Source organism: Astyanax mexicanus, chromosome 8 (genome assembly GCF_023375975.1).
Source record: "Astyanax mexicanus isolate ESR-SI-001 chromosome 8, AstMex3_surface, whole genome shotgun sequence".
NCBI lineage: Eukaryota > Metazoa > Chordata > Actinopteri > Characiformes > Acestrorhamphidae > Astyanax > Astyanax mexicanus.
In genome coordinates, this window is record NC_064415.1 from 17,020,739 (window position 1) to 17,045,481 (window position 24,743).

The 24,743-nt window shown below is 36.8% G+C and overlaps 1 protein-coding gene across 7 annotated transcripts in view; it reads left to right on the top strand.

Moving 5' to 3' along the window:
- si:dkey-172j4.3 (diacylglycerol kinase delta) overlaps nt 1–24,743 on the top strand; it is a 140,949-nt gene that overhangs the window by 77,891 nt on the left and 38,315 nt on the right. For 3 of the 7 annotated variants that reach the window (XM_022678531.2, XM_022678529.2, XM_022678530.2), the window contains exons 1-4: nt 1,403–1,612; nt 19,407–19,517; nt 21,995–22,075; nt 23,556–23,660. In XM_022678531.2, the coding sequence (XP_022534252.2) occupies nt 1,445–1,612; nt 19,407–19,517; nt 21,995–22,075; nt 23,556–23,660 (465 nt within the window). In that variant the 5' untranslated portion in view covers nt 1,403–1,444. Of the gene's footprint in view, nt 1–1,402; nt 1,613–19,406; nt 19,518–21,994; nt 22,076–23,555; nt 23,661–24,743 lie in introns of those variants that run through there. The other 4 variants (XM_022678532.2, XM_022678533.2, XM_049482297.1 and 1 more) reach the window with 2 other exon arrangements.

Genomic DNA, 24,743 nt, shown 5'->3' on the forward strand with positions numbered 1-24,743 from the left:
GAAATAACAAACAAAGAAAACAAGTTAATAATCAATTTAGAAATATATATAAATATTTGGTAGAAAACCCTGGTTTTTAATCACATTTTCCATGCATCTTTGGCATGTTCTCCTCCATCAGTCTTACACACTGCTTTTCAAATCATCCGTGCCGCTTAATTTTTTCCGCCAAGAGTGGCATAAAGTTATCCAAAAGCAGTGTGTAAGACTAATGGAGGAGGACATGCCAAGATGCATAAAAAAAAAACTTGGTTGGTTTGGTGGCTTGTGATCATCCATCTTCATCATCCTCTTGATTATATTCCAGAGGTTTTCGTTTAACTCATAATTTTTAAGTGGTTTCTTATTTTTTTCCAGAGTTGCAAGATATAAAATATGATGGCAGTGTAGTTTTAAGAGTGAAGAACTAAAGTGAGCATGAGCTTACATGAAGAGAGTATAACGGGTTATAGAGCCTTACAGCACAGTTTGTCCACTCACTTAGAAGTCGTATCTAACATTTGTAATTGGTGGGCACAATATGAATATGAACATCAGGGTTAGGGTAGGGTAGGGTTGGGTGAAGACAAGACAGCAACCAAACAAAGCCATGTGCTAAAGAGCACATGAGAGGGAAAATAAACAGGTTAGGGATTCGAACCCAGCCTTAGTCTGCTGTATTACTCGATGCCCAGCTTACAGCTTATATGGTTTAGTAATTTACAAAGACTCCTGTAAATGTGTTTAATAATGTGCTTTATGAAAGAATTAACTTAAAAAATATATATTAGTAGTAATTGTTTGAAGGTTTGGTGTGTGGGAGGACAGTGTTAGGGTCAATGCTAATATCACTCTTATTCTAAAACTAAATTGACTTTTTAACCATTTAAAAAACTAACCTGTGTTTTATTGTTTTAGATTTATATTTCTTTGTTTGTGGAGACACTTAAAATGAAATAAGTAAATATATTAATATATGGATATTTGTTGGAAAGAGCTCAATTAAGGCCTATGCCCAGACCAATAACAGGCTCCCGTAGAGACATATAAAACACTATACATTCCCATTCAGAGTGGCCCTCCTACTTTCCTTCCTGTTTATTTGAATGACAGATGCCAATGGCCAATAGGAGCTACTTTGTCTTCCTTGTATCCATTTGTTCAATGAACTAAGAAGCTTGCCGGACTGGTTTACGTATGTCTATTTATAGCCTTTCCTTAGGCACACCTGTGTGTGAGAGTGTGTGTGAGTGAGTGTAAATGTGTGTGTGTGTGTGTGTTTGTCCCAGGGGGCAGTCCCAGGTATTAGGAGGATCCTTAGCTTACCTGCTCACCTGTAGGAGGAAGTTGTAAGAGGGTGTGTGTTGTGGGAAAGAGGAAGTCAGTGTGAAAAGTTTGTTCATGTGGAGGGAGCGGCTGGCTGTAGCGGTGTGTGTGTGTGTGTGTGTGTGTGTGTGTGTGAGCTATGGCCAGGCTGTGTCCGGGCGATGTGTGTTGTCTGCCGCTGAGATTCGGCTGCCGCAGTGGGCTCCAGAATGACCAGGGCAGGCTGAGTGAGGAGGATTTTTTGGAGCGCTTCTCTGGCAACAATGTTAACTCCGTAACAGAGAAAGCCACTGGAGGGATCTTTCAGGTTAGAGCAGCACTGCAGACACACACACACACACACACAGACACAGACACACACACACACAGACACAGACACACACACACATAGACACCGCAACACGCTTTAGCATGTTTTATGAGTACTATATCTTTTGACCTGAGATGTCTCTCTCTCTGACAATCTCTATCTATCTGCTACTCTATCTCTGAATAAAAAAAACTGTAAGTAAATTGGCCAATGAAGTGTTACCTCAGTTTGTTTGAAAAACGCCCACATTTGTATACGTTGTGAGGTGTTATCTTGTGAGGCAGAGTGAACACTGACCAGCGTCAGTGTCTGATTGTGTGTGCCAAATTAATAAAACATTTTATTTCTTGAAGTTGTGCTGGCATTCACTATTAATTCATCCACAGTGTCCACAGTGTACCAGAAATACATCATACAAAGCATTAAAAGTGGGTGATAATGATCATGACCGGCGGCTTCTGGCTTCTGGCCAGAATTGTCTGTAACAACATATATGTAAGACATTATTATGTAAATTTACTATATTTCTGTCTTACATAATGCTGTCAATAGTGTGAATGAGAGAGACAGATATATTTCAGTTTTTTTTTTTTTTTTTGCCCTTGTGTGATATTTACAGTTGCTTATGGGTGTGTTATTTGACTTGTGTGTGCCTGTGCCTGTGCCCATGTTTAAGTGTGTTTGTGTGTGTGTGCACGCGCGTGTGTGTGTGGCTATGCCGTTTATCTGTGTTGGCAGAACTCTCTGTCAGCACTGATCTGATTACAGCAGCATTAATGAAATGCGTGCAGAGACTTACAGCCTGTAGAGAATCTGTCATCACACACACATGCACATATATACACACACACACACACACACCATATTTCAGCAGATGCATACAGACTTTACTAGCAGACACATGCATTTCTATAGAAATCTTATCCTAACCGTATAACGAGAATTCCTCTCACTAATAACTGAGTAACTGACCACTGTTTAGGTCAGATATTCAGTATACATCAGAGAGACACAGATCAAATATAAATAAAAGCACTCAATATATTATTAATAAATGATTACAGTAGAGAATTACAGTGTAAAGCTTGTTATTAGGATCAATATGTAATTAACATTGTCTATATAATATTCCATAATTTTAATCCTAGGATTTTTTTTATGTTCTGGTGATGTCAATCTTACTCCCATTATTATATATATATAAATTTTGAATCAAGCTGTGTCTCATGCTGTACAAAATAATAAAGGTAAGATCTTTAAGACTATGAATGTTTCAGCTACACTATGAAAAAATGAAGCTTTAAAGTTTTAAATACAAACAATAAAGATGTGGATATTAGTGGATGTAGATATATGTAAGACATTAATGAAACTACTCTCCCATGTATAGTCCTACTGGTTCTGATAATAATTATTTTTTTATTATATATGAATATTAAAGTGAACTAAGAGCAAAAAGCATGACTCTCTCTGCAGTGATGACTGGATTAACTACATTCACATAGGATTATATGTAGGATTAGCATTGATTAGTTATTGTTCTGACTCAGGTGGTCAGATGATTAGCCTACACTTTCTGCTCTAGTTGTGTATGTGTGTTTTACATGGGTTTAGGTGATTCACACATTTACTGTGTAATATGGCTTTAGAAATGTGAGAATTAAGAGGAAACTGCCACCGTTTTTTGACAAATAGCAATTATGGGTGGGCGATGTGGCCCTAAAATATTATGATGACATTTCCAGATATTTCAGTGATAATTATTATTAGTATAATGACATTCTGGATCATTGACTTCTGTTATAAATCTGATAAAATTCTTTTATTTTTAATATCTCAGTTAGCCATATCATATTGCATGCAATAATAAAATTCAAAATATTTTTCTTAATTCAGTGTTTTGTCATATCGCCAAAAGTATCATTATCACAAAAGTACCATGATATATTGTGATATTATTTTAGATATTATTTTCATATCGCCCACCCCTAATATATATATATATATTATATATACATATATATTATATAATTAATATAATATATATGTATATATAATATAATATATATAATATAATATAATATAATATATATATATATATATATATATATATATATATTTAATTTGAAGACTATAATACTGCAAAAAGATTTTATCTAGTATAGAAGTTTTAAACATTTACTAGAAACAAATACATTTTGTAAACAAAAGACTCATAAAATAATAATGCTAAAAAATAAATAGGACCGAAATTAAAATAAAAATAATATAAACAAAAAAAATGTAGTAAATGCATATAAACTGCAAACTTAAAGAATAATACATAAAATACCATTAAAGCTTCACAGAAAATAGCAAAAAAAAATACAAAATTGACTGCTTTCAAGACAAGACAGAATACTTAAAAAAAATTTACACCATTACTATGTAAATATAAATATGTAAATATGGTAATAGCAATTATACAACATTAAAAGCCTTCATATATCACAACTTTCCAACGCTGAACGGAGCAGCCACTCTCTGCTGAACTGCAGGGCGATTCTTCAGGACAGGTTCAGGCACTGATGGCTCGTTTGGCTTTTCAAAGGCTTCCATTGCTGTTTTATCCTCTAGTCTCAGGAGACTCTGGTCAGACCCCTGAACCCATTTATGACTTGAAAGCATTTCTCTCCCCTTTAGTTCACACTCTCACATCTGTGAGCCGAGTCAGATGTCCCGCAGATAGGGCTCTAGTGTGAGGTTGTAAAGAGCAGGTGATAGTTGTTGGCTTGAGGTTAAAAAGCTAAAGCGGATAGTTCATATCTGTTGCTTAAAGCCCTATGAAACACTTTATTCGTGGCTATATTGTCTATATAAAGCTGTGGTTGATGTTAAAACAATTATTCTCCTAACGATTTCTCAGAAAGCGGAACTTTATTGGAGAAGGAGAACATTTTTAGCATTGTTTCCTTTATACTTTTATTAAAATGTTACATAATTATAATAATTCCTAAAGCCCATCCACTAGTAAGAACTTCCCCCTTACACAATGGCACTAACACTGGTAGAGGGAAGGTTAGCAGCATGTGCTTCCTCAGAGCAGTAACACTGAGTCACTGATGCTAATGCAACAGCAGTGAACAGCTGAACACGCTTGGAGGAGAACAATAAGTGCAAATTCTGTTGCAACAGCTAACAGACGTTCATGCTAAATAGCATTGCTCTGAGTGATGAGGGAGAGGAATGGCTATTGATCGTACAAAATTATCCTTGAATACAGCTTGGGAATGGTTCTACCTGTATAATCTTGTGAGTAAGCTTGAACACTGGCCAATGTGCTCATGGCAAGGAGTTGAGAAGCGAGGACTGCACTGTAAACCCATACGTTGTTTGAACTCAAATGATTTAAGTCTGTTTTTACATAAAATTGGAGATTTCTAAACAATACTCAACTATTTTGAGTTAGCTAGTTAAACATTCGTGGGTACATATACATTCAAACTGAGATCTTTGAGTTGAACCAACTTATAATAACTTTTTAGTCTGTTTAGTTTAGTCTGTTGCCATTAGCAGCTTCTTTTCCATTGGCTTCTGTCACAATCTATTTGGTTTGTGTGTGTCCAAAAGTATCTGACAGACACTCACCATCAGTGTGTAGGGATTCCCCCTGGGCTACCTTAGAAATAAATCAAGTTCTCCTACAGTTGTAAGAACTTGATGTTTTAATGTATAACTCAAGTTTTTATTCCCCATTATTTAAAAAAAAGAGCAAACTGGCTGCCTTAAAAAAGTTAAGTAAACTCAACTTATCCAGTCTTACAATATAACAAAAATATAAAAAAAGATATATCATCTTCTTCTTTTAGTTGTAATAACTTGATGTTGTAAGTTATGCCAACTTAAGTGTTTATTACCGATTACTTAACTTTTTTAAGGCAACCGGTTTCCTCAAAAGTGTGCTTTTTTAAATATGATATGAAGTAATATAAGTTTTAATGACAGGTTAGGTTGGCTTTATTATAAGCTATTTCATTTAGTCAATTAAAAAGGAAAGAGCACATTTGATGTGTTGAGACGGTGTAAAAATGAGTGCATGGCTACAGAAGTCTGTGACATTTGTCTGTGTGTGTATAACACCCTCTTAAATACACTGACTTTGACTTTTTGTAGAACCCATATGGTATTTAATTCTTTCGTTCTCCAAGCCTTCTGAGAATAGAATCGGTGTCTATCCTTCTCTTTTCTCATACAGAGAGAAAGAGAGAGAGGGGTGGGGGGGTTGCAGCTGGGGATGTAATTACTTCATTAGGTTAATTACTAGCTGAGGATGAGACTGTAGCTGTGGGCGCCAGATTAAATTTCTCTGGCTCTTATTAAGATTTAACCTTAAAAAAATGACATCAAATATACGGCATCAGCATTAAAACTGCACTGCGATAAAAAAAGGAACTGCGTTAAAAGCAGACGAGTAACTGCTCTACAATGCATCACAAAAATACAGTTCTTTGAAAACACACAATCTGTACACTGCATTAGAAGGGCACTATATCAAAAGTACACTGTATTTGATGACACGGTGGCTCAGAGGTCAGCCCATTCTCCTCCCAGCACTGGGGTCTTGGGTTCAAGTCCCTATCTGGTTGGAGTTTCCATGGTTTCCCTGTGTCTGTGTGGGTTTTCTCTGGTTTCGTGCCACAGTCCAAAAACATGGAGATCATGTAAATTGGATACTCAAAAAAAATGCATAGAAAAATGTAATAAAAAAATGAAAATAAAAATTGAATGTATATGTGTTATATAGGATTGTGTGTGTATAAAAGGTATGTATGACTGTACCCAGATATGGATTGTCCTGGGTAAAATACTATAGTGCCCGATTTAGTCCTCCAGGTGGATGGTTGTTTCCGGTTGAGAGTACGCTGTGAGCTATTGGCTACTGCTTCTCACTGGTGTGTGGATGAGTGCTGAGTATGAATGGGTGTGTGTAAAATCTGTAAATTGTAAAGCGTCCTTGGGTTTCTAAAAAGGTGCTATATAAATGTAATTTCATTCATTCATTCATTCATTCATTCATTAAAATCATTTAATAAAATGCTCTAAATTGCATCAGAGGTACAATATCAAAAATTATACTGCATCAAATACATTGCAGTTTATCAAAAAAAAATTATGCATCAAAAGTATACAAAAACCACAGCGCACAAAATCAAAAAATGCTCTGCTTCAAAAATGCACTAAATGCGAGGCATCATAAATTTACTACTTCAGAAATATAGCATGTCATAAACTGCTGGGCCGTTTTTCAAAAGTACACTCCATAAAAAAAGCACAGTGTTAAAAAGCACAATGCAACACATATTACAGCAACAAAATAACACTATATAAAAATAATATTCAATTCACACTGCATCAATAGTACTCTATTTAAAATATTCTTTATATCAAAAGCACAGCCACAAAAGTACACTATATAAAGCATTCACTGCATCAAAAAATAAAAAATGCAATGCACGAAAAAAAGGCATTGCAGCAAACTAACCTATCATAAACTGCTGTATCTTAAGCTGTGTGCTGTTCTCAGTGCTGCTCCAGAAAGCACCTTGTCCTTATTTTTGCCCCTGACCCACATTCACTCTAGGTGGAGTCTATATGTAGTGCTTTATTAATAGTGAATAGTACAGGACTGTGACCTCTGAGATATTTCAGTACAGAATACAGCATTAATGACTGTAACCGTTTCTTTAAATCAAGGTTTCTCAGGCAGTGATTTGTTTGAACAGTTAGTATTAGTATTGGTATGTTTAAAGAAACTTGTGCAAATCGGATTTCTGATTTTTTACAGAGTTGCCAATCCCTGAAACACTGCTGTAATGTAGTCAGTGTTTTTAATATGCCCTTTGCCTGCATTCTCTCTCATACTGCCGCTGTATTGTGTGGCCACACCTTCCCTCAATACACTGATTAGGTGACTGACAGCTGTGTTTACTGACAGCGCATTGGTGTTTCCCTGGCGACTGTGAGATAAGAGCGATTGGCTGACTTCAGTCTATCAAAGAAAAATCCTGAGGTGACTTTGTTCTGCCGGCCTCTTAAAGAAACCTTGATCGGAACGAGTGTGGCCCTCTTGCTCTTTTATGACTGCCAGCACATGATGAGTAGCATTTTTTGAATGCAGGTTGTGCTAAGCTGTAATTGGCTGATTTGCTAGTTCAGAAAATGTTACTGTAAACCTGTTACCGTAAATGTATTTATGATACTGTCAGCCAATCTGCACAAGGCACAAAGTTAAAGAGAAACATTCATTTTCAAATTTTAAGCAAGAATAGTGTAGTATTTTTCGCACTATAAGGTGTACAGCATTATAAGGCGCACTATTAATAAACGTCTATTTTCTGAACTATTTTTATACATAAGGTGCACTGCATTTTATGCATTTTAGTAACTAGTAATAGGAACAGGGGTGTCGCCATGTTTTCCTTCCTAATTCAGACCTGTAAAGCTAAGCCAAGTAAACAAAACTGTAATCCTTAAAAAGGTCAGACAAGCCAAACGAGCACTGGATGTTAATCTACACAGATTTCTCTCCTGAAAACTGTTAATTTGGGTGGGCAAAGCGGTCCCATTTTTGTACAGTAACCTGCAGCATTAGCATTAGCGGCTAACCACTAGCGGTTAGCGGCTAATGCCACCCAACAGGGCTACACTGAGGAAACCTGAGTGAACCTGTAAAGCTAACCTAAGTAAACAAAACTGTAATCCTTAAAAAGGTCAGACAAGCCAAACGAGCACTGGATGTTAATCTACACAGATTTCTCTACTGAAAACTGTTAATTTGGGTGGGCAAAGCGGTCCCATTTTTGTACAGTAACCTGCAGCATTAGCATTAACGGCTAACCACTAGCGGTTAGCGGCTAATGCCACCCAACAGGGCTACACTGAGGAAACCTGAGTGAACCTGTAAAGCTTTCCTAAGTAAACAAAACTGTAGTTCTTTAAAAAAAGGTCAGACAAGTCAAACGGGTGCTGGATGTTAATCTACACCGATTTCGCTCCTGAAAACTGTTCATTTGGGTGAGTAAAGATCTCCAGTTTATGTACAGTAACCTGGAGCATTAGCGTCTAACCACTAGCGGTTAGCGGCTAATGCCACCCAACAGTGCTACACTGAGGAAACCTGAGAAAACCTGTAAAGCTAACCTAAGTAAACAAAACTTTAGTTCTTTTAAAAAAAAGTCAGACAAGTCAAACAAGCTCTGGATGTTAATCTACACAGATTTCTCTCCTGAAAACTGTTAATTTGGGTGGGTAAAGCACTCCCATTTATGTACATTAACCTGCAGCATTAGCGTTAGCAGCTAACCACTAGCGGTTAGCGGCTAATGCCACCCAACAGTGCTACACTGAGGAAACCTGAGTGTTCTAGTAAGCCAGGCAATATTAGCTAAGGGTTCGTCCCATGTAACTTGTTTTAAACACGGCATCTCTGAACGGCCAAAATACTTGCACTTAGCTCGGTTAGAGGCTAATGCTAATGCTGCTGCAGCCTCAGTGCTGGAAAAACTTTACTAAAACTCCTGTATAATGCTGTACTTAGGTGGAGTGGCTTTACTGCTCCTTACAACCTGACTGGTAGAATTCATACATAAGGCCACCGGATTATTAGACGCAATGAAGATTTTGGGGAAAATTAAAGAATTTTAAGTGCGCCTTATAGTGTGAAAAATACAGTAGGATTTAAGATCATTTTAATATGATCTCAGACCTATAAATGTAGAGAGGATCACGTCTTGTTCACAGTTATTATACAGTTAGAAAAGTCCTGGTAATGTCCCTTTAAACTATGTCCCAGCAGTCAGCAGCCATAGACTCCTCTAATGCCAGGTCACACTACACACTAAGAAACGTAAGTACAGATTTGTACTTAAAAGAGTACAAAGCTTGTCGTTGGGGCTGTACCTTATATTGGGGAACAAAAAAGTGTCTTTTAGTGAAAGAGTCCTTTTTTGTACCCATGTTTTTTGTGCCAGTAAAGATTATAAAGATTATAAACATTATCATCAACTAAATATGGCACAAAAACTTGATGATCCAAAATTGTCTGGCTTTCAAATAAAAAATGTGCAATTAAAATATATATTGTTTATTAGTACAGTGATACAGAAAACTGAATGTACCCTTTGGCTGGTTAAATGGTACAAATCTGTACTTATTGCTGTTAGAAATTACTTTGTACTTCAGAGGGAACACATCTGACCCTGTAAAGACCAATATTGTACCTTTGAGGGTACAATTATGAAGAGTGTACCTTTGAGTACAAAAAAGTACTCATATCGTACCTCTGTTTTTTAGAGTGTAAACAACTTCAGCCCATATTTCCATGTGCCGTCTGATTTTGGAGACAGAGAAAAGCTTGAGGTTTGAGGCGAATCAGCACTCCCTCAGCACTGGCTCTGCGCTGGCTCGACACTGGCTTAACACTGGCTCAGCACTGGCTCAGACTCTGTGTGTGAACTGCAGAAAGACACAATCTGAGTGATTGCTTTTGTCTCACAAGCTACGGAAATAAATGTAGCGGGTTTAATAACTAATTAATTTTTTTTTTATGTTATGTGAAGCTGACAGTGGTTCTTTACATTGTGTCAAAAATTTAAGACGAATGGACCAATAGATTAAGGGCAAAATAAATAGGAATACAGTTTTTTATTGATGAACTTAGCATTGGCAACTGACATTTTTGGCATTTTTTGTGTCAAATGATTATTATGTAACAGGTTTAATAAACCTGTTTAATAAACCTTGTAAACTGATACTGAAGGGGTGGTGCACTATTCTACTGTACAGCAACACCTGTATACATATGACCTTAATGAAGGTGTTATCAGAAGAAAATCGAAAGAAAAGGTTGAGATTTTAGCCATAGTTTTAGGCTTTTGTTGGTATATTTCTTAGAGCAGTTTGTAAGTCAGTCTGGAAGCCACATTTAAAGGGAAGCCAGCAATCTGCCAGCTTGGAGGAGAGCTAATGACAGCTAGCTCTCGTCATAATTAAATCAAGGCAATTCATTTGTTTCTAAACACTGGAAGGAAAGAAATGGCTTGGCCATGTTCATAGCAGAAAGAAAAAATGATACAAATATTTTATTAGCGTTAATTGATTGTTTGCAGTTGTTCTTTACAGAACAATACAAGGCAATGAATATTTCCTTTTTTACTTCTCAATATATTGTGATATTTGTATCACAGATCTTTCAGAAGTGCACCAGACTACTGATCTGGGGTGGGTTTCCCGAAAGCTTCATAACGCTAAGAACTTCGTTAACTCGTACTTAAGATTGATCGTTAATTAAAGAGTGTTTCCCAAACCCGTACGTAACTAAAGTACAACGTAAACTCGCTCGCAGATTAACGAGTGCCCTGACCCAGTCGTTATTTTTAACGAGCTTCTTTAGGGGATCTCGACTTGCAGTTCAGCACCTTAAACACCAGGGACCACCAATGTTGAGGAAGAAAAATTATAATTTCCGTGTTTGAAGCAATTATATTATATTACTATTAATTATATAATCAATTATATTGCTATATAATTATTAATATTATTATATTATATTATATTACTATTAATTATAATACATTATATTACTATATAAATATTATATTATATTATATTATATTATATTATTTTATTTCCCGTGTCTGCGGGTCCTCCGGTTTTCTCCCACAGTCCAAAGAAATTAGTTCAGGCTAATTAGATGTCGGATAAAAATTGCCTCTTAGGTGTGAGTGTGTGAGTGAATGTGTCTGTGTGTCTGTCTGTGTCTGTCTGCCCTGTGATGGATTGGCATCCTGTCCAGGGTGTATACTGCCTTCAGCCCGATGCCAGCTGACTCCAGCCACCAAGCACCCCAGCCCCCCCACCCCCCCACCCCCCGCGACCCTTAACGGATAAAGCGGTTGACGAGTGAGTAAGTGAGTGAATAAGTTATATTATATTATAATGCCAACTGTGGCTTGTAGTCTAACAGGGCCTATTGGAATTGGCCAATCAAACCCACGAGTAAATTATTAAAATCCAGATTAGCGATGACAGAAGTCTTGACATTAATTACTCTGGGGTGTGTCAGCTCGCAAATATCAGTCAAAAGTTGGACACGTCTCATTCCATGGTTTTTTTTTTTTTTTACATTGTCGATTAATATTAAAACCATGAAAACTAATTGACGCAAATGGAATTAGTAGACAAAAAGGTGCATGGCCTTGACAATCCCCTGACAATCCCCTAACCCAACTGAGATGGTGATTTAGGATGAGCTGGAGCTTCACAGTATAAAGTACAAAACATATTTCTGTTGGTTTAAAATGTAATATATATATATATATATATATATATATATATATATACACACACACACACACACAAACACACACAGGAACATGCGTATATGTATTATTATATTATTTTTATAATATTAATAATTAGAATAATAATAAATTAATATTACTATCAATATTACTATTAATAATGTTAGTATAGTATCTATTAATATAATATATATCAACAATAATATTTTTAAAAATGTAAAAAATAAGTTTAATGTTTTAAAATAGATTGGATTTTCGAGTATTTATTTAGTCATATGTATGTTTAGGAGTATAATGTTGTTAATTACAACACATTTCTACGTTTTTAGGGTGTAATAGTGAATAAATACTGCATATTGCAGTGTTGAATCGATATTTGTGGATCGATTGAGTACGCTGTTTTGGGGGAGGAGTCAACAAAGACGTTCTTTAACCTCGTTCGTTAATTTTCACGTTGCGAAGCTCTTTGGGAAACACTCGCAGAACTGGCTCGTTCTTTACACACGTCATTCGTTAGTTCGTTCGTTATTCGCTAAGATTGATCGTTTTCGGGAAACCCACCCCTGTCCTGGTTGTGGTAATGGTGTATTGTCTGGGCTATTAGTTCTTTTGTCTGTCTGTCTTCCTCTGTGTTCAGTCCTGTCTGATGATGACTCATGTCTGTGATTGTACATCCCAGGTGCATACACACTAGCCTGGCTTTCTGTTCTATGTTATTTGGGGCTATCAGGGGCAGTTATTTTGCTCCTGTATTGGAATAATTTGTGTCTTGCTTCTTTATTGCCTCTGAGCCAATATGCTGTATTAGCTCTGCTTAAGGTACCAAATTACAGCACTCGTCCTGCTCTTTCTCTTTTTCTCCATCTTCTCCTCTGGCTGTCTCTTTTACTTATGTACCTCTTTGCCTCTTCCAGTCCTCTGAACCTCATTTCCGAGGGAGCTGTCTCTGCTCTGAGAGCCATTAAAGATGGATAGAGCATCTCTTTCACTCTGTATTGCTGCATGGCATCATTGGCCATAGTGATCCTGAAGCATCAGTCCATTAGTTTATGCTATTCGAGTGTTGAGAGTGAATAGGGTTTGAGGTTGTGTATGAGTACCGGGAAATTATACTTTTTGACGTAATGTGAAGCTGGCATGTGTTATTTGACATTGTGTCAAATAGAAATACTTTCAAATGACATATACAGCTCTGGAAAAAAATAAGGGACCACTTAAAAATGATGAGTTTCTTTGATTTTACCAAATTGAAATCCTCTGAAATATAATCAAGAGGAAGATGGATGATCACAAGCCATCAAACCAAGCTGAACCTCAGGATTGACATAAAGTTATCCAAAAGCAGTGTGTAAGACTGGTGGAGGAGAACATGCAAAGATGCTATAGATGTTGTCTTTAGTTTATAGAATAAAATTACAATGTTCATTTTACTCGTAAACGTATACCTATAAATGATAAACTGATTCAGAAACGAATTGGTCTCTTAATTGTATATATATATATATATATATATATATATATATATATATATATATATATATATATATATATATATAATAAGGAGGCGCCAAGTATTTGTGAACAAAAATATTTGGCCAAAATGGCAAAAAAAATGACCAAATAATTTATACCAAACAGTTACCAATTTTTAAGTCATAATACAGTGTTAGCTAGGATTTTTTAAAAAGCAGCATCAGATAAGTTTGTGTTCATTTTTCAAATCTATTTGCACAAATTAAACAAAATAAAGCTTTTAACATTACTTATAATGATTACCTTAGTTTACTACCTCTTTTTTAAAAAAGCTTTCCAAAAGATGCAGGTTGTACAGGACTAGGATAGAAATGTTAGACTAGCTAATTTAGCATTATCATTTTTTTTTGCCAAAAGACTAGCTGCCTTTCCTTGTGTAAAATTAAATCAGATGTGACTTTCGTATCACTGCTGATGTAAATTAGTGATTGGAATAGCATTAGTAATGTATTTAACTTCATTAAAATAGCACTACTGGTGTTATGTTTGGATCGGAATAGCACTTATGAGGTGAAGTTGTGCAAAAGTTGTGCACTTCTAAGTTAAATGTTTGTTTTGATGAGCAGTTTTTAGTTTTGTTAGAAAAATATGTTTAGGGTATTCAGTTTATTTAGTGTTAAAAAAAAAGGGGGCACAAACCTGCAAAACATTGTGCTCAATGTTTGCTTTTCAGCCTTTCATTTTGTTCGGATTCCATCTTAGCCCAAAAAAAAAGTGAAGTTGCTGTTTTAAGATGTGAGCATTTACATGACAGCATTTACAATGACAGCTTAAGCTGACAGTGCCTTCACACACACACACATGAATACACACACACACACACACACACACACACTCATTTATACACACATACACAGAAACCGGATTAAATTCTTGGACCAGTTCATTAGTATGCACAGACTCACATCACTGCTATCCTCCATTCCTCACGACTTCCCAAAGGAACAGCAGATAAAAGGAACTAATCGGCTTTGGAGTGCGGCATTGTGGGATGTGTAGTTTTACCTCGGTGAAGGACACCCTGCATTCTCTGCCTTGTCAGAGGAGATGTAAAGGGAAGGGAGAGGAGGATGAGGAGAGAAAAGAGTGGGAAGAAAAAAGGGGTGAAAAACAAGGAAAAGAGAGAAGAGGGAGGGAAAGGCAGAGGGAAAGGAGAAAAAGAGGAGGAAGTGTAAAGATTAAAGGAGTTTAGTGCGTCATTCCCAAAACCAACTCTGAGTCATCATCTGACGTCACTGTGTGTGTATGTATGTGTGTGTGTGTGTGTGTTGCTGAGTTGCTACACTGCAGAGAATACATGATGAGGAGGATCAAAGATTTCTGAGAGCCAGCTCTCAGTCTGTACGGGTTCTTCAGACATAGTGTGTGTGTGTGTGTGTGTCTGTCTGGGTGAGATATACAGACACACACACACACACACACACACACACACACATAGCATTAATCCAGTTCCACTGTCACACTGCATCACTGCTGAAAGCAGAAATGATAGACACTTCAGTTGCATAATTATTATTAATACTAACTAGTTTTTGAGTTGGAAGTATATAGTAAACAAGTGGGAAAGTCGAGTAGCCTCAATTTTCCACAGTATATACTCAGAACCCGTCCGTTTTTGAGTGTGGTTATAATGGACACTGTAATCCCACAATGCACTGCAAAATGGAAAGGGAGGAGCTACTCATAATTAGAAAGAGCCTGGATTAATGATATTAAAAAAAGCATAATAACAATTTAAGTGCCGTGACTACAGTTGTTGGAGAACATGCATTGAGCTATGTTGACACAGCAATGCTACATCCCTTCCTGTTAATATAAAACAGGTTACTACTATTCATATTTTGTGTACTTACCTGCCAAACCCACACTATTACAGTATAGTCTCTGTGTTATAGTACTAGTGTTTTGGGACACAGCTGCAGCATTTGTTCGTTTAGAACATGATCTTAAAACAGCAGCTTCAGAATCATTTTAATTGTGTAAAATACTGTAATATTACTCTACCACTTCAATTGACGTTATTCTTTTATTTCAGATGATGGTTCTGTATCTCCCAGCTTGTCCAAAAATGCACGTGAACAGCAGTCTATAGAGAGAGAGAGCTCGAAGAGTGATGTGTGTTCACGGCAGTTGAGTTAAAGTAAAATACACTTCTCAACTGCAGGGGCAATTCTAACATAATGCATCTTTAAATTACATAACAAACATTGTTAAATATAATAAGTAAATATAATTTATATAATAAGTGTAGTAACCTAATACTTGATGCTACTTAATAATTATACTACATATGCAAAGGTATTCAAAGGTATCCAGACACTCCTTTGCGTGAGTCAGTTCAGCTATAACAGGACGCTCTGTAGAAGTCTAAAGTCATCATGTCTGATGCCATCCTGTACATAGAGGGGTTATAAAGCCCTACAGCACAGGTATGTGGAATAGAAATGAACTAACAAACCATTATCAGCACCTGACCTAACTAATGCCAGCAAATCCTCACAGCAGTGTAGGATATATAGTTCTGAATATAGGCTTTTATAGAGTAGAAGCTAAAAAATGTTGTGCATGTAATATAGCTCTGATTTCTTTCAGCATAATACCTTTAGGCGTTTTCATAACTGGATAAGTTGTATGTTTTGAAAACTTCCTCCTATAACATGTTCTAAAGAAATAAAAAAGGAAGTATTCAATTGTTGGCCACACTTCAACACTTCAGTACTGAAAAAGAACTTCCCATAATCTGTGCAGTTTAACCAGGGATATTAACTGACATGGTTAAAAAGGCTTCAGGAAGAAGGAAGAACAGCCACAGAAGTTCTTAGGAATGTGAAAGCCTTGGAGCCACAGAACTGAAATGTGCTTCCCATGGAAGTTTACCTGCAGGCCAGTGTTGGAGGCCTGAGGGTACAGGCTGGGATGTAGGGCTCTCAGTTCTAGGACATTAGAATGGACATTAGGAAGTTAGTAATTAGTCTTACAATAGTGAAGTGAAAAAGTAATAGAAGTTAAAGGTAAAACATCTTTAAATAGGGCCTAAAGGAGGTCAGAGGGAAATAATGGGATAGAAAAGTGAAGGAGGGGAAAAGGAGGTGTTAGGAGAGTAAGTGCTCTTTGAAGAGCTCTGTCTTCAGAAGTTTATTAAAGATTAGTTAGAGAAGTTAGAGATTCTCCTGATCTGGTAGTGGAAGGTAGTTTGTTCCACCATTGGGGAACTCTGTATGAGAACAGTCTGGATTGCTTTTTGTGAATGTTTGTTTGGTAAAGCGAGGCGACATTCGCTGGAGAAGCGCAGCGGCCGGGAGGTAACGTAAGCCTTCAGGAGTGATTGCAGGTAGGAAGGAGCTGTTCTGTCATCACCTTGTAGGCGAATGTAAGAGCTTTGAATTTGATACGAGCAGCAACTGGTAGCCAATGGAGCTCAATGAGCAGCGGGGTGACATGTGCCCGTTTTGGCTGGTGCTGCTGCATTCTGAATGGAAGTTCTGAATTGAAGTTCCAGTTTGTAGAGGAACATATTGCATGGTACAACTTTCCCAATGACAATGTGTTACCAACTGAGCTCGAAATCTGTTGCATCATACAAAAGCATTCCGGGAAAGTGTGAAAAGACGCAAGAAAAGGTGTTTTTTGGAAACACAATGCTCTTTGTGAAAAACGGCAGTGGTGGGAATGTTCCTGTGTATCTCTGGACCGGTCTTTCCACCCCCTTCTCAAATTCATTAGAAACAATAAGGGGAATGAAAGCACACAGAGGAAAATTCCCCCGTTATCACTCGAAGGACTTGTTGGAGATCATGTTGAGAGCACTTGACACTTCATTTCTCGTCAGGAGATGCTGTTTGGCTTTGTGCCACTGCAGAGCTGATGAAGTGTACCTTGCATTTCAGGCTTGGCGCTCTCTGTACCAGTGGAAATATGTTGCCAGTGCAGAATATGCTGGGTTTGGAGCATGTTATAGAATCTGAAGCTGCTTCCAAAACTATGTAATGAGTGTGACCAAACATGCACTTAAACATGCACCGTTCATAACTGGCATTAGCTTTTGTTTTTGGTGATCAGATTATGTTCGTATTTCACTTGTCTGCATTAAAAAAGCCAGACATATTAACATAGTGATCACATTATGATGTGTGTGGGCTTGTGCTTACCAGTAGATGAAAGCAGGAGTGTTTCTTCCATTGCAGTTTAAATAGTTTAAATCCATTCCTGCTATTGTTTCTGATAGAGGTGCTACAGGAACGCGAGAACCATCTACCATCTTTTCCTCCATGATGTAGAACTTGCATTGTTACTCTAGACCAGGGGTGTCCAAACTAGGGTTCCTTTTTTGAAGCGGCCCGCGAGGTATTTTAGAAATAGAATGAAAGTTGGCCCGCTGTTAAACAGGTTTTTATAATGTGAGATTCAAAGTTTGAAAGCTAGGTGTCGGAAACGGGCCAAAGAGTCTAAAAGCGGAGAGAGTGTGCTGTTTTAGCGCAGAAAAAGGGCAAATCAGTCTAAAAGTTGCCGTAATTAAGGAGTTTAATATTAAGAGACATCATGAAATTAAACATCCATTTGAAAAATCTTAGTTTACACAACACTGTCAAAGATAGATAAAGACAGTAAGTCAAATAAAATGGTGTGTAAGTGAAAGTAATCAGGAAAAAATATTATTTAAAGTGGTATATTTCATTATTTGTTTTATTACAGAATGTGGCCCGTGACTTCAAATATATTTCTCCTTCTGGCCCCAACAAAAAAAGTTTGGACAACCCTGCTCTAGACACAACAAAAAATACATATCCACAGATAGAATGTGGACTCTCCTATAAATCTGCCTTAAACACACATATATACTAATAGGTACCACACAACTTTGAACCCACAACCCTGTCATCAGTAACCCAGTGCTCTCCTTTCACCTAACTTGGTGTTTAAACCCAAAACTATAAGATTAAGAGCCCTATTTTAGCGATGTATTGCACTGGTCAGTTGTGGGTCGCACAGCTAGATTTAGGGCGTGTCTTTAGTATCATGATGGCGCCAAAAAAATATGCTAAATGCTACATGGACACACCCCTCATCTCAGCAGACACACTCTCTTAGTAGTTTTTGCACAAGCTCGCACTGCAAATGTTAATTATTATATAACTGTGCATTTGCACTTTTTGTATGGCTGGCACCATATACCCTCATTATATGCACATCAACTGGTGTCCATTGCCTACTGTGTTCAATATTACACACTACTGACTGCACTTTTGTGCTTTTATACTTTATATATTTTATTGTATTTGTATTTTTTGTATTTGTTTACAAATATCTAAATAAAATCGATCTATCTAAAGGAGCGTACTAATTCTCTTCATCACTCACGGGTGTGTTTTGGGCGTAACGTGAAATAAACCAATCAGTGTGCCAGTAGTCATTCCCTTTAAGATGCAGGTGTGCTCTAACTTTGGCGCATTAGTATCCTAAGAGCGCTGTGCTTTGTGCAACACAGTAAAGGATACTTACCTGTGCCTTCATGCTGTGAAAGTACATCAGCAGCTCCTTTAAGGGAACATCAATGTAAATTTGATCTTTATTCTGTTTATTGTTGAGTTAAAAGTAGGGTTTGCAAAAGTAAGGTAGCAATGAGCATCATGATGCGCTTTGCACAGGGTTTATTTTTGGGCCCCAGGAGTTTTATGTTTTCCGAGCTAGTCGTAACTGTTCAGTCTTTGATGAAAAATTGTTGTTTACTGAGATAAAACAAATGTATATTCAAATTTGAGTGCTCTTCATGAGGTGCTTTTCTGTCATCCTGAGAATGCATTTTAATGAGTTTAAACAAAATCTGGTTAAAGTATATCCACACACAAAACACATGTTAATTCCAGGTAAAAACATGCCCTAACTGTGCTAACTCTCTCTTTCTTTGTTTTTCTCTGCAGAAGAGTGTGAAGGAGGGTCTTCTGTTGAAGCAGACAAGCTCCTTTCAGAGATGGAAGAGAAGGTACTTCAAGTTAAGAGGCCGGACTCTCTACTATGCCAAAGATTCAAAGGTATGAAACACATCACTCTTATTAGACTGTTAGAACAAGATTTACAACTGAAATATACAAAAGGCCGTAGATTTTGCATGAGTGGTTGTTTTTCACAATGTATTTCACATACAGATTTGGACACAAATAAAAAAAAGTCTGCTGCACACCAAAACAATGAAAATGTGATCTGGCAATAATGTAGTGTGGTATAGTTTGCTGTTGGTAGTACAGCTTAGATCAAGCCCAAAAAATCCAGCCCGACCCGACCCAAACCCGTGCACATTCTGCCTAAGCCCAACCCGACCCACCCAATAAACTTTCATTTTGAGCCTGAGCCCGATTTAAACCTGACATTTTTTTAGTAAGTAGAGCGTTAAAATCGAGCTTTTAAAAAAAAATACTGGCTGTTTAAACGAGCGAAATCTGTTTAGAATGGTGTCAATTAACAGTGCAACACTGAAGAAGCTTAGACCTGTTATTTAAGATAAATGTTTATTAAGAACAGATCTCCAAAAGATTAAAACACAGGCCTTAACATCTGTAAATTAGGCTACAAGAATGCTGTCTGAATGGCTTTTTTTTCTAATCTAATTTAACATGGTTTAAGAATATATAATACTTTCTAAACAAACTAACTCTTTAAATGATATTTTTTATATTATATTGAGCTCATATCCTTTCGTGCAAAAACATACAAAACAGCAATAGGTCATTAAACCAAAATAAACCAACTACAATAACATAATTTACAATGACTTTCCTCTACTCTAATATAATTAAGAAGGTTTAAGATTTAATATAAAACACTTTCTGAAGTCTGAAATATTTTAATATTTAACATATAGCCTACATCCAAAAACACAGCAATAAGGCTATTCACTGCAAGTCAAATGCATAATGCGGACAAGTAATTGTGTTTCAATTTCAATAAAAAAAAAAAAACATTTTATATTCCTGATTAGAGCTGGGCGATTAATCGATTTTATCTATTAATTCGAATTTACAGTTAAGGACGATGTGTTTTTACGAAAATCGATTTTCTCTGAGTTTTAATTTTCACCACCGACGCTCCTCTGTGGGCTCCTGTACTGAGCTTAGACCTGCCCCTCTCTCCCGCGCGCACTCCACCCCCCTCTCCCTCCCTTCCGCGCGCACACCCCCCCCCCCCCCCGCCCCTCTCCTCTCAGCAGCAGCACTAGTTCAGCATCTAAACTACAGTTTATGATTTTTTGCATATTCATGAGAAAAGATCATCTCATTTGATAGAACACTGCCACTTATTTAAAAGCTTTGTTTTGCAATTCAAGCCCAATGGGGAAAATTCTTTATTTAATAGCATATGAAATTGTACTTGTTTTCTATTTTCTAAGTTTTATCAAAAAGGGCACCATTTTATTTCTTTCTATTTGTTTTTTGAGGGTGGGTTTATTTATTTATTTTTTAAGTTTGAGGGTGCATTGTGTCAGTACCTAAGCTTGTACCTTTGCTTGTTTCTGGTTGCACTTTAACCACAAAAGGGGACATTCAAGTGAAAACTAAATAAATAAAAACTAGTTTTTAACCAATTTTTAAATCATCTTTGTTTAAATTTTTATTAGGGGAAAAAAATCGATTTAAATCAGAAATCGGATATTTTTTTTTTTTAATTGAAGATTTTTTTTTTTTTTGGGCCATATCGCCCAGCCCTACTCCTGATATATTGACAAAGCAGTGGATGCATTTAAATAAATAAATAAATAATGCATTTATACATTATTTTTAAAGAGCAATGAACATTGAATGAATATTTAGACATTGCAATAAAAAAAAAAGTAAAATAAAATGAATTCAATATCCTACAGAAATAAAACATAAATAAAATAAAACCAATGTTGTTGAATAAATTCAAACTATAAATTATTGAGATAAGCTAAAATGATTTATGTTTTATCCACATACTGCCTAATAGGTTGCTAACTTGATTATTCTCACAGGCCTAGCTCTTAGTAACACGTTATTATGCTTTTTCACACCAGATAAAGGAATGCAACATTACAGCATCCATCTCTTTTCCTCCAGCAGCTGCGGTGTCTGCATAATCTGCCTGTTTAACATTTGACTCTTAACAGACGCTTACATCGTTATTGCAGCACAAGCGGCTGCTAATTACTGTAATATAAAATAACGGCAGTGCATTTAATTAACTGTAAAACATATACTGTAGTTGGCCAAGTAGTTTAAGAATGGAAAACTCTATTTGTCTTTGTTAAGTTGAATAATAATAGTTTAGTATGTGGAAGTGATGTGCATGAACCTCAAATACTGTTATTTTCTTAAGGATTTTTTTACTAATCGTGAGCAGACAGCCCACTGTTCACACTGCTTAAAATGACTTCATGAGACCAGACTGCAGCATTAACTGGAGCCACAGTTCAGCATGTAGCATGTTGGTGTGTGTGTGTGTGTGTGTGTGAGGAAGTGTGTTAATTAGTGAAGGACTGCTTGTGTTGTTGCAGTCACTTATATTTGATGAAGTGGATCTTTCTGATGCCAGTGTGGCGGAAACCAGCACGAAGAACATCAACAACAGCTTCACAGTGAGTAAACACAGCTGCCTAATTCAACTCTTCACCCTCGTTTATCTCATTTATCTGTGGACCAGCCTTATTTCCAGTGATGAGCAGAGAAAACACAGAACCTGTCCTGAACTACTTGAGGAGATTTACTTGTGTCTGGTTGTACATGTGGAGGTGCTCAGTTTTTATTTTATTTGTATGTATTGTTTTTTTTTGCAAATTAGTCGATTAAAAAAACTGATTTCAGTTTAAAAACTTGAGAGTGCAAGCTCAGCAGTGTTGCTCTGAAATATTGGGCCTAGGTGTTGCTAGGTGGTTGCTAAGGTGTTGCTGTGCTATAGTTACGGTTGCTAATGTGCTGAAAGGGAATAGCTAAGGTGTTACTAGGTGGTTACTAAGGTGTTGCCAAGGTACAGTAGTCAGCTGCTTCAGTGTTGCTAGTTGTTTGCTAAGGAGTTGCTATAGTATAGTTACAGTTTCTAAGATTACTAATAGGGAATTGCTAAGGTGTTTCTAGGTAGTTACAAAGGTGTTGCCAAGGTATAGTAGTCAGTTGCTTCAGTGTTGCAAGTTGGTTGCTAAGGTGTTGCTGTGGTATAGTTATAATTGCTAAGGTTCTGCTAAGTGGTTGCTAAGGTGTTGCTGTGCTATAGTTACGGTTGCTAATGTGCTGAAAGGGAATCGCTAAGGTGTTACTAGGTGGCTACTAAGGTGTTGCTAAGGTATAGTAGTCAGCTGCTTCAGTGTTGCTAAGTGGCTGCTAAGGAGTTGCTGTGGTAAAGTTACAGTTGCTAATGTGCTGAAAGGGAATCGCTTAGGTGTTACTAAGGTGTGGCTAAGGTATAGTAGTCAGCTGTTTCTGTGTTGCTAATTGGTTGCTAAGGTTTTACTCTGGTATAGTTACAGTTTCTAAGGTCCTGCTAGGCAATTGCTAAGTTGTTACTAGGTGGTCAGCTGTTTTAGTGTTGCTAAGTGGTTGCCAACGTGTTGCTGTGGTATAGTCACAGTTTCTAAGGTTACTGAAAGATAACTGCTAAGGTGTTACTAGGTAGTTACAAAGTTGTTTCTGAGGTATAGTAGTCAGCTTTTTTTAGTGTTGCAAAGTGGTTACTAAGGTGTTGCTGTGCTATAGTTACGGTTGCTAATGTGCTGAAAGGGAATCGCTAAGGTGTATCTAAGGTATAGTAGTCAGCTGTTTTAGTCTTGCTAAGTGGTTACTAAGGTGTTGCTGTGCTATAGTTACGGTTGCTAATGTGCTGAAAGAGAATCGCTAAGGTGTTACTAGGTGGTTACTAAGGTGGTGCTAAGGTACAGTAGTCAGGTGTTGCTAGGTGTCAGTATAGTATTTAGATGTTGGTTGCTGAGGTTTTGCTAGATAGTTGCTAAAGAATTGCTGCTGGGTGGCTGCTAAGGCGTTGCATTTTTTAGATCCCTTTTTCATCCCTTTTATCTCTCTTTCTCTCTTTCTGTCTCTCTCTCTCTCTCTCTCTCTCTCTTTCAGGTGATCACTCCATTCCGGAAGCTGATGTTATGTGCGGAGAGCAGGAAGGAGATGGAGGATTGGATCGGCGCTCTGAAGTCTGTACAGAAATGGGAGACATACGAGGTCAGTGTTTGACCCTGAACTGTCACTTCATTAACAGAGTACAGGTAGTGACTGTTAGCACTGTGTGTGTGTGTGTGTGTGTGTGTGTGTTTTTTTGCACTGTTGGCTGAAGTTCACTCACCACGTTTATCAAGTGACCTTATACCTCAGTCGTAGTTCTACTGACGTACTCTGTGCTTTCTCTCAGATGATGAAAGCGTAGTGATGATGAGTCACATGGCTGTGTTGTGTTAGTGTGTCATGTTCTGAATCAGTATACTTTTTGTGATGATTACACATTAAATATTCAAATTAAATATTACTGGTCACATACATTCATCCACAGAAAAGCTTCTCTGGTAACAGAACAGAAAACAAGATGAGAAAGTCAAGAATTTAAACTTAGATAAACACTTTAATAAATAAACATTCAATTTGACTTAATTAACATTGCATAAACATTTTATGATGAGCAAAAGAAATGCTCCAAAATTACTTAACAATGACAGTGAAGCATTCTCCTGTTTGAATAAGTTTGAATAAACAAAATTATATTTTAAAAAATATTGACTCAAAAAAAATCCATTGTTTAAACTTAACATTCTGTTTTTCATATGTTTCTTTCTTTATTTAAAAAACATTTTTTATAAATCCTTTCAAAGAAGTGTTTTATATTTTTTGGTTGCCTAGTTTTTGATCATATACTGTTGGGCCTTTTTTAAATTATAAGTAAATTTCTCAGTTACTAATGAAATTGATAATAAAATGCTACATATACAGTTGTGGTCAAAAGTTTACATACACTTGTAAAAAAACATAATGTTATGGCTGTCTTGAGTTTTCAATAAGTTCTACAACTCTTATTTTTCTGTGATAGAGTGATCGGAACACATACATGTTTGTCACAAAAAACAGTCATAAAATTTGGTTCTTTCATAAATTTATTATGGGTCTGCTGAAAATGTCACCAAATCTGCTGGGTCAAAAATATACATACAGCAACATTAGTATTTGGTTACATATCCCTTGGCCATTTTCACGGCAACTAGGCGCTTTTGGTAGCCATCCACAAGCTCCTGGCAAGCTTCAGGTCGAATGTTTGAC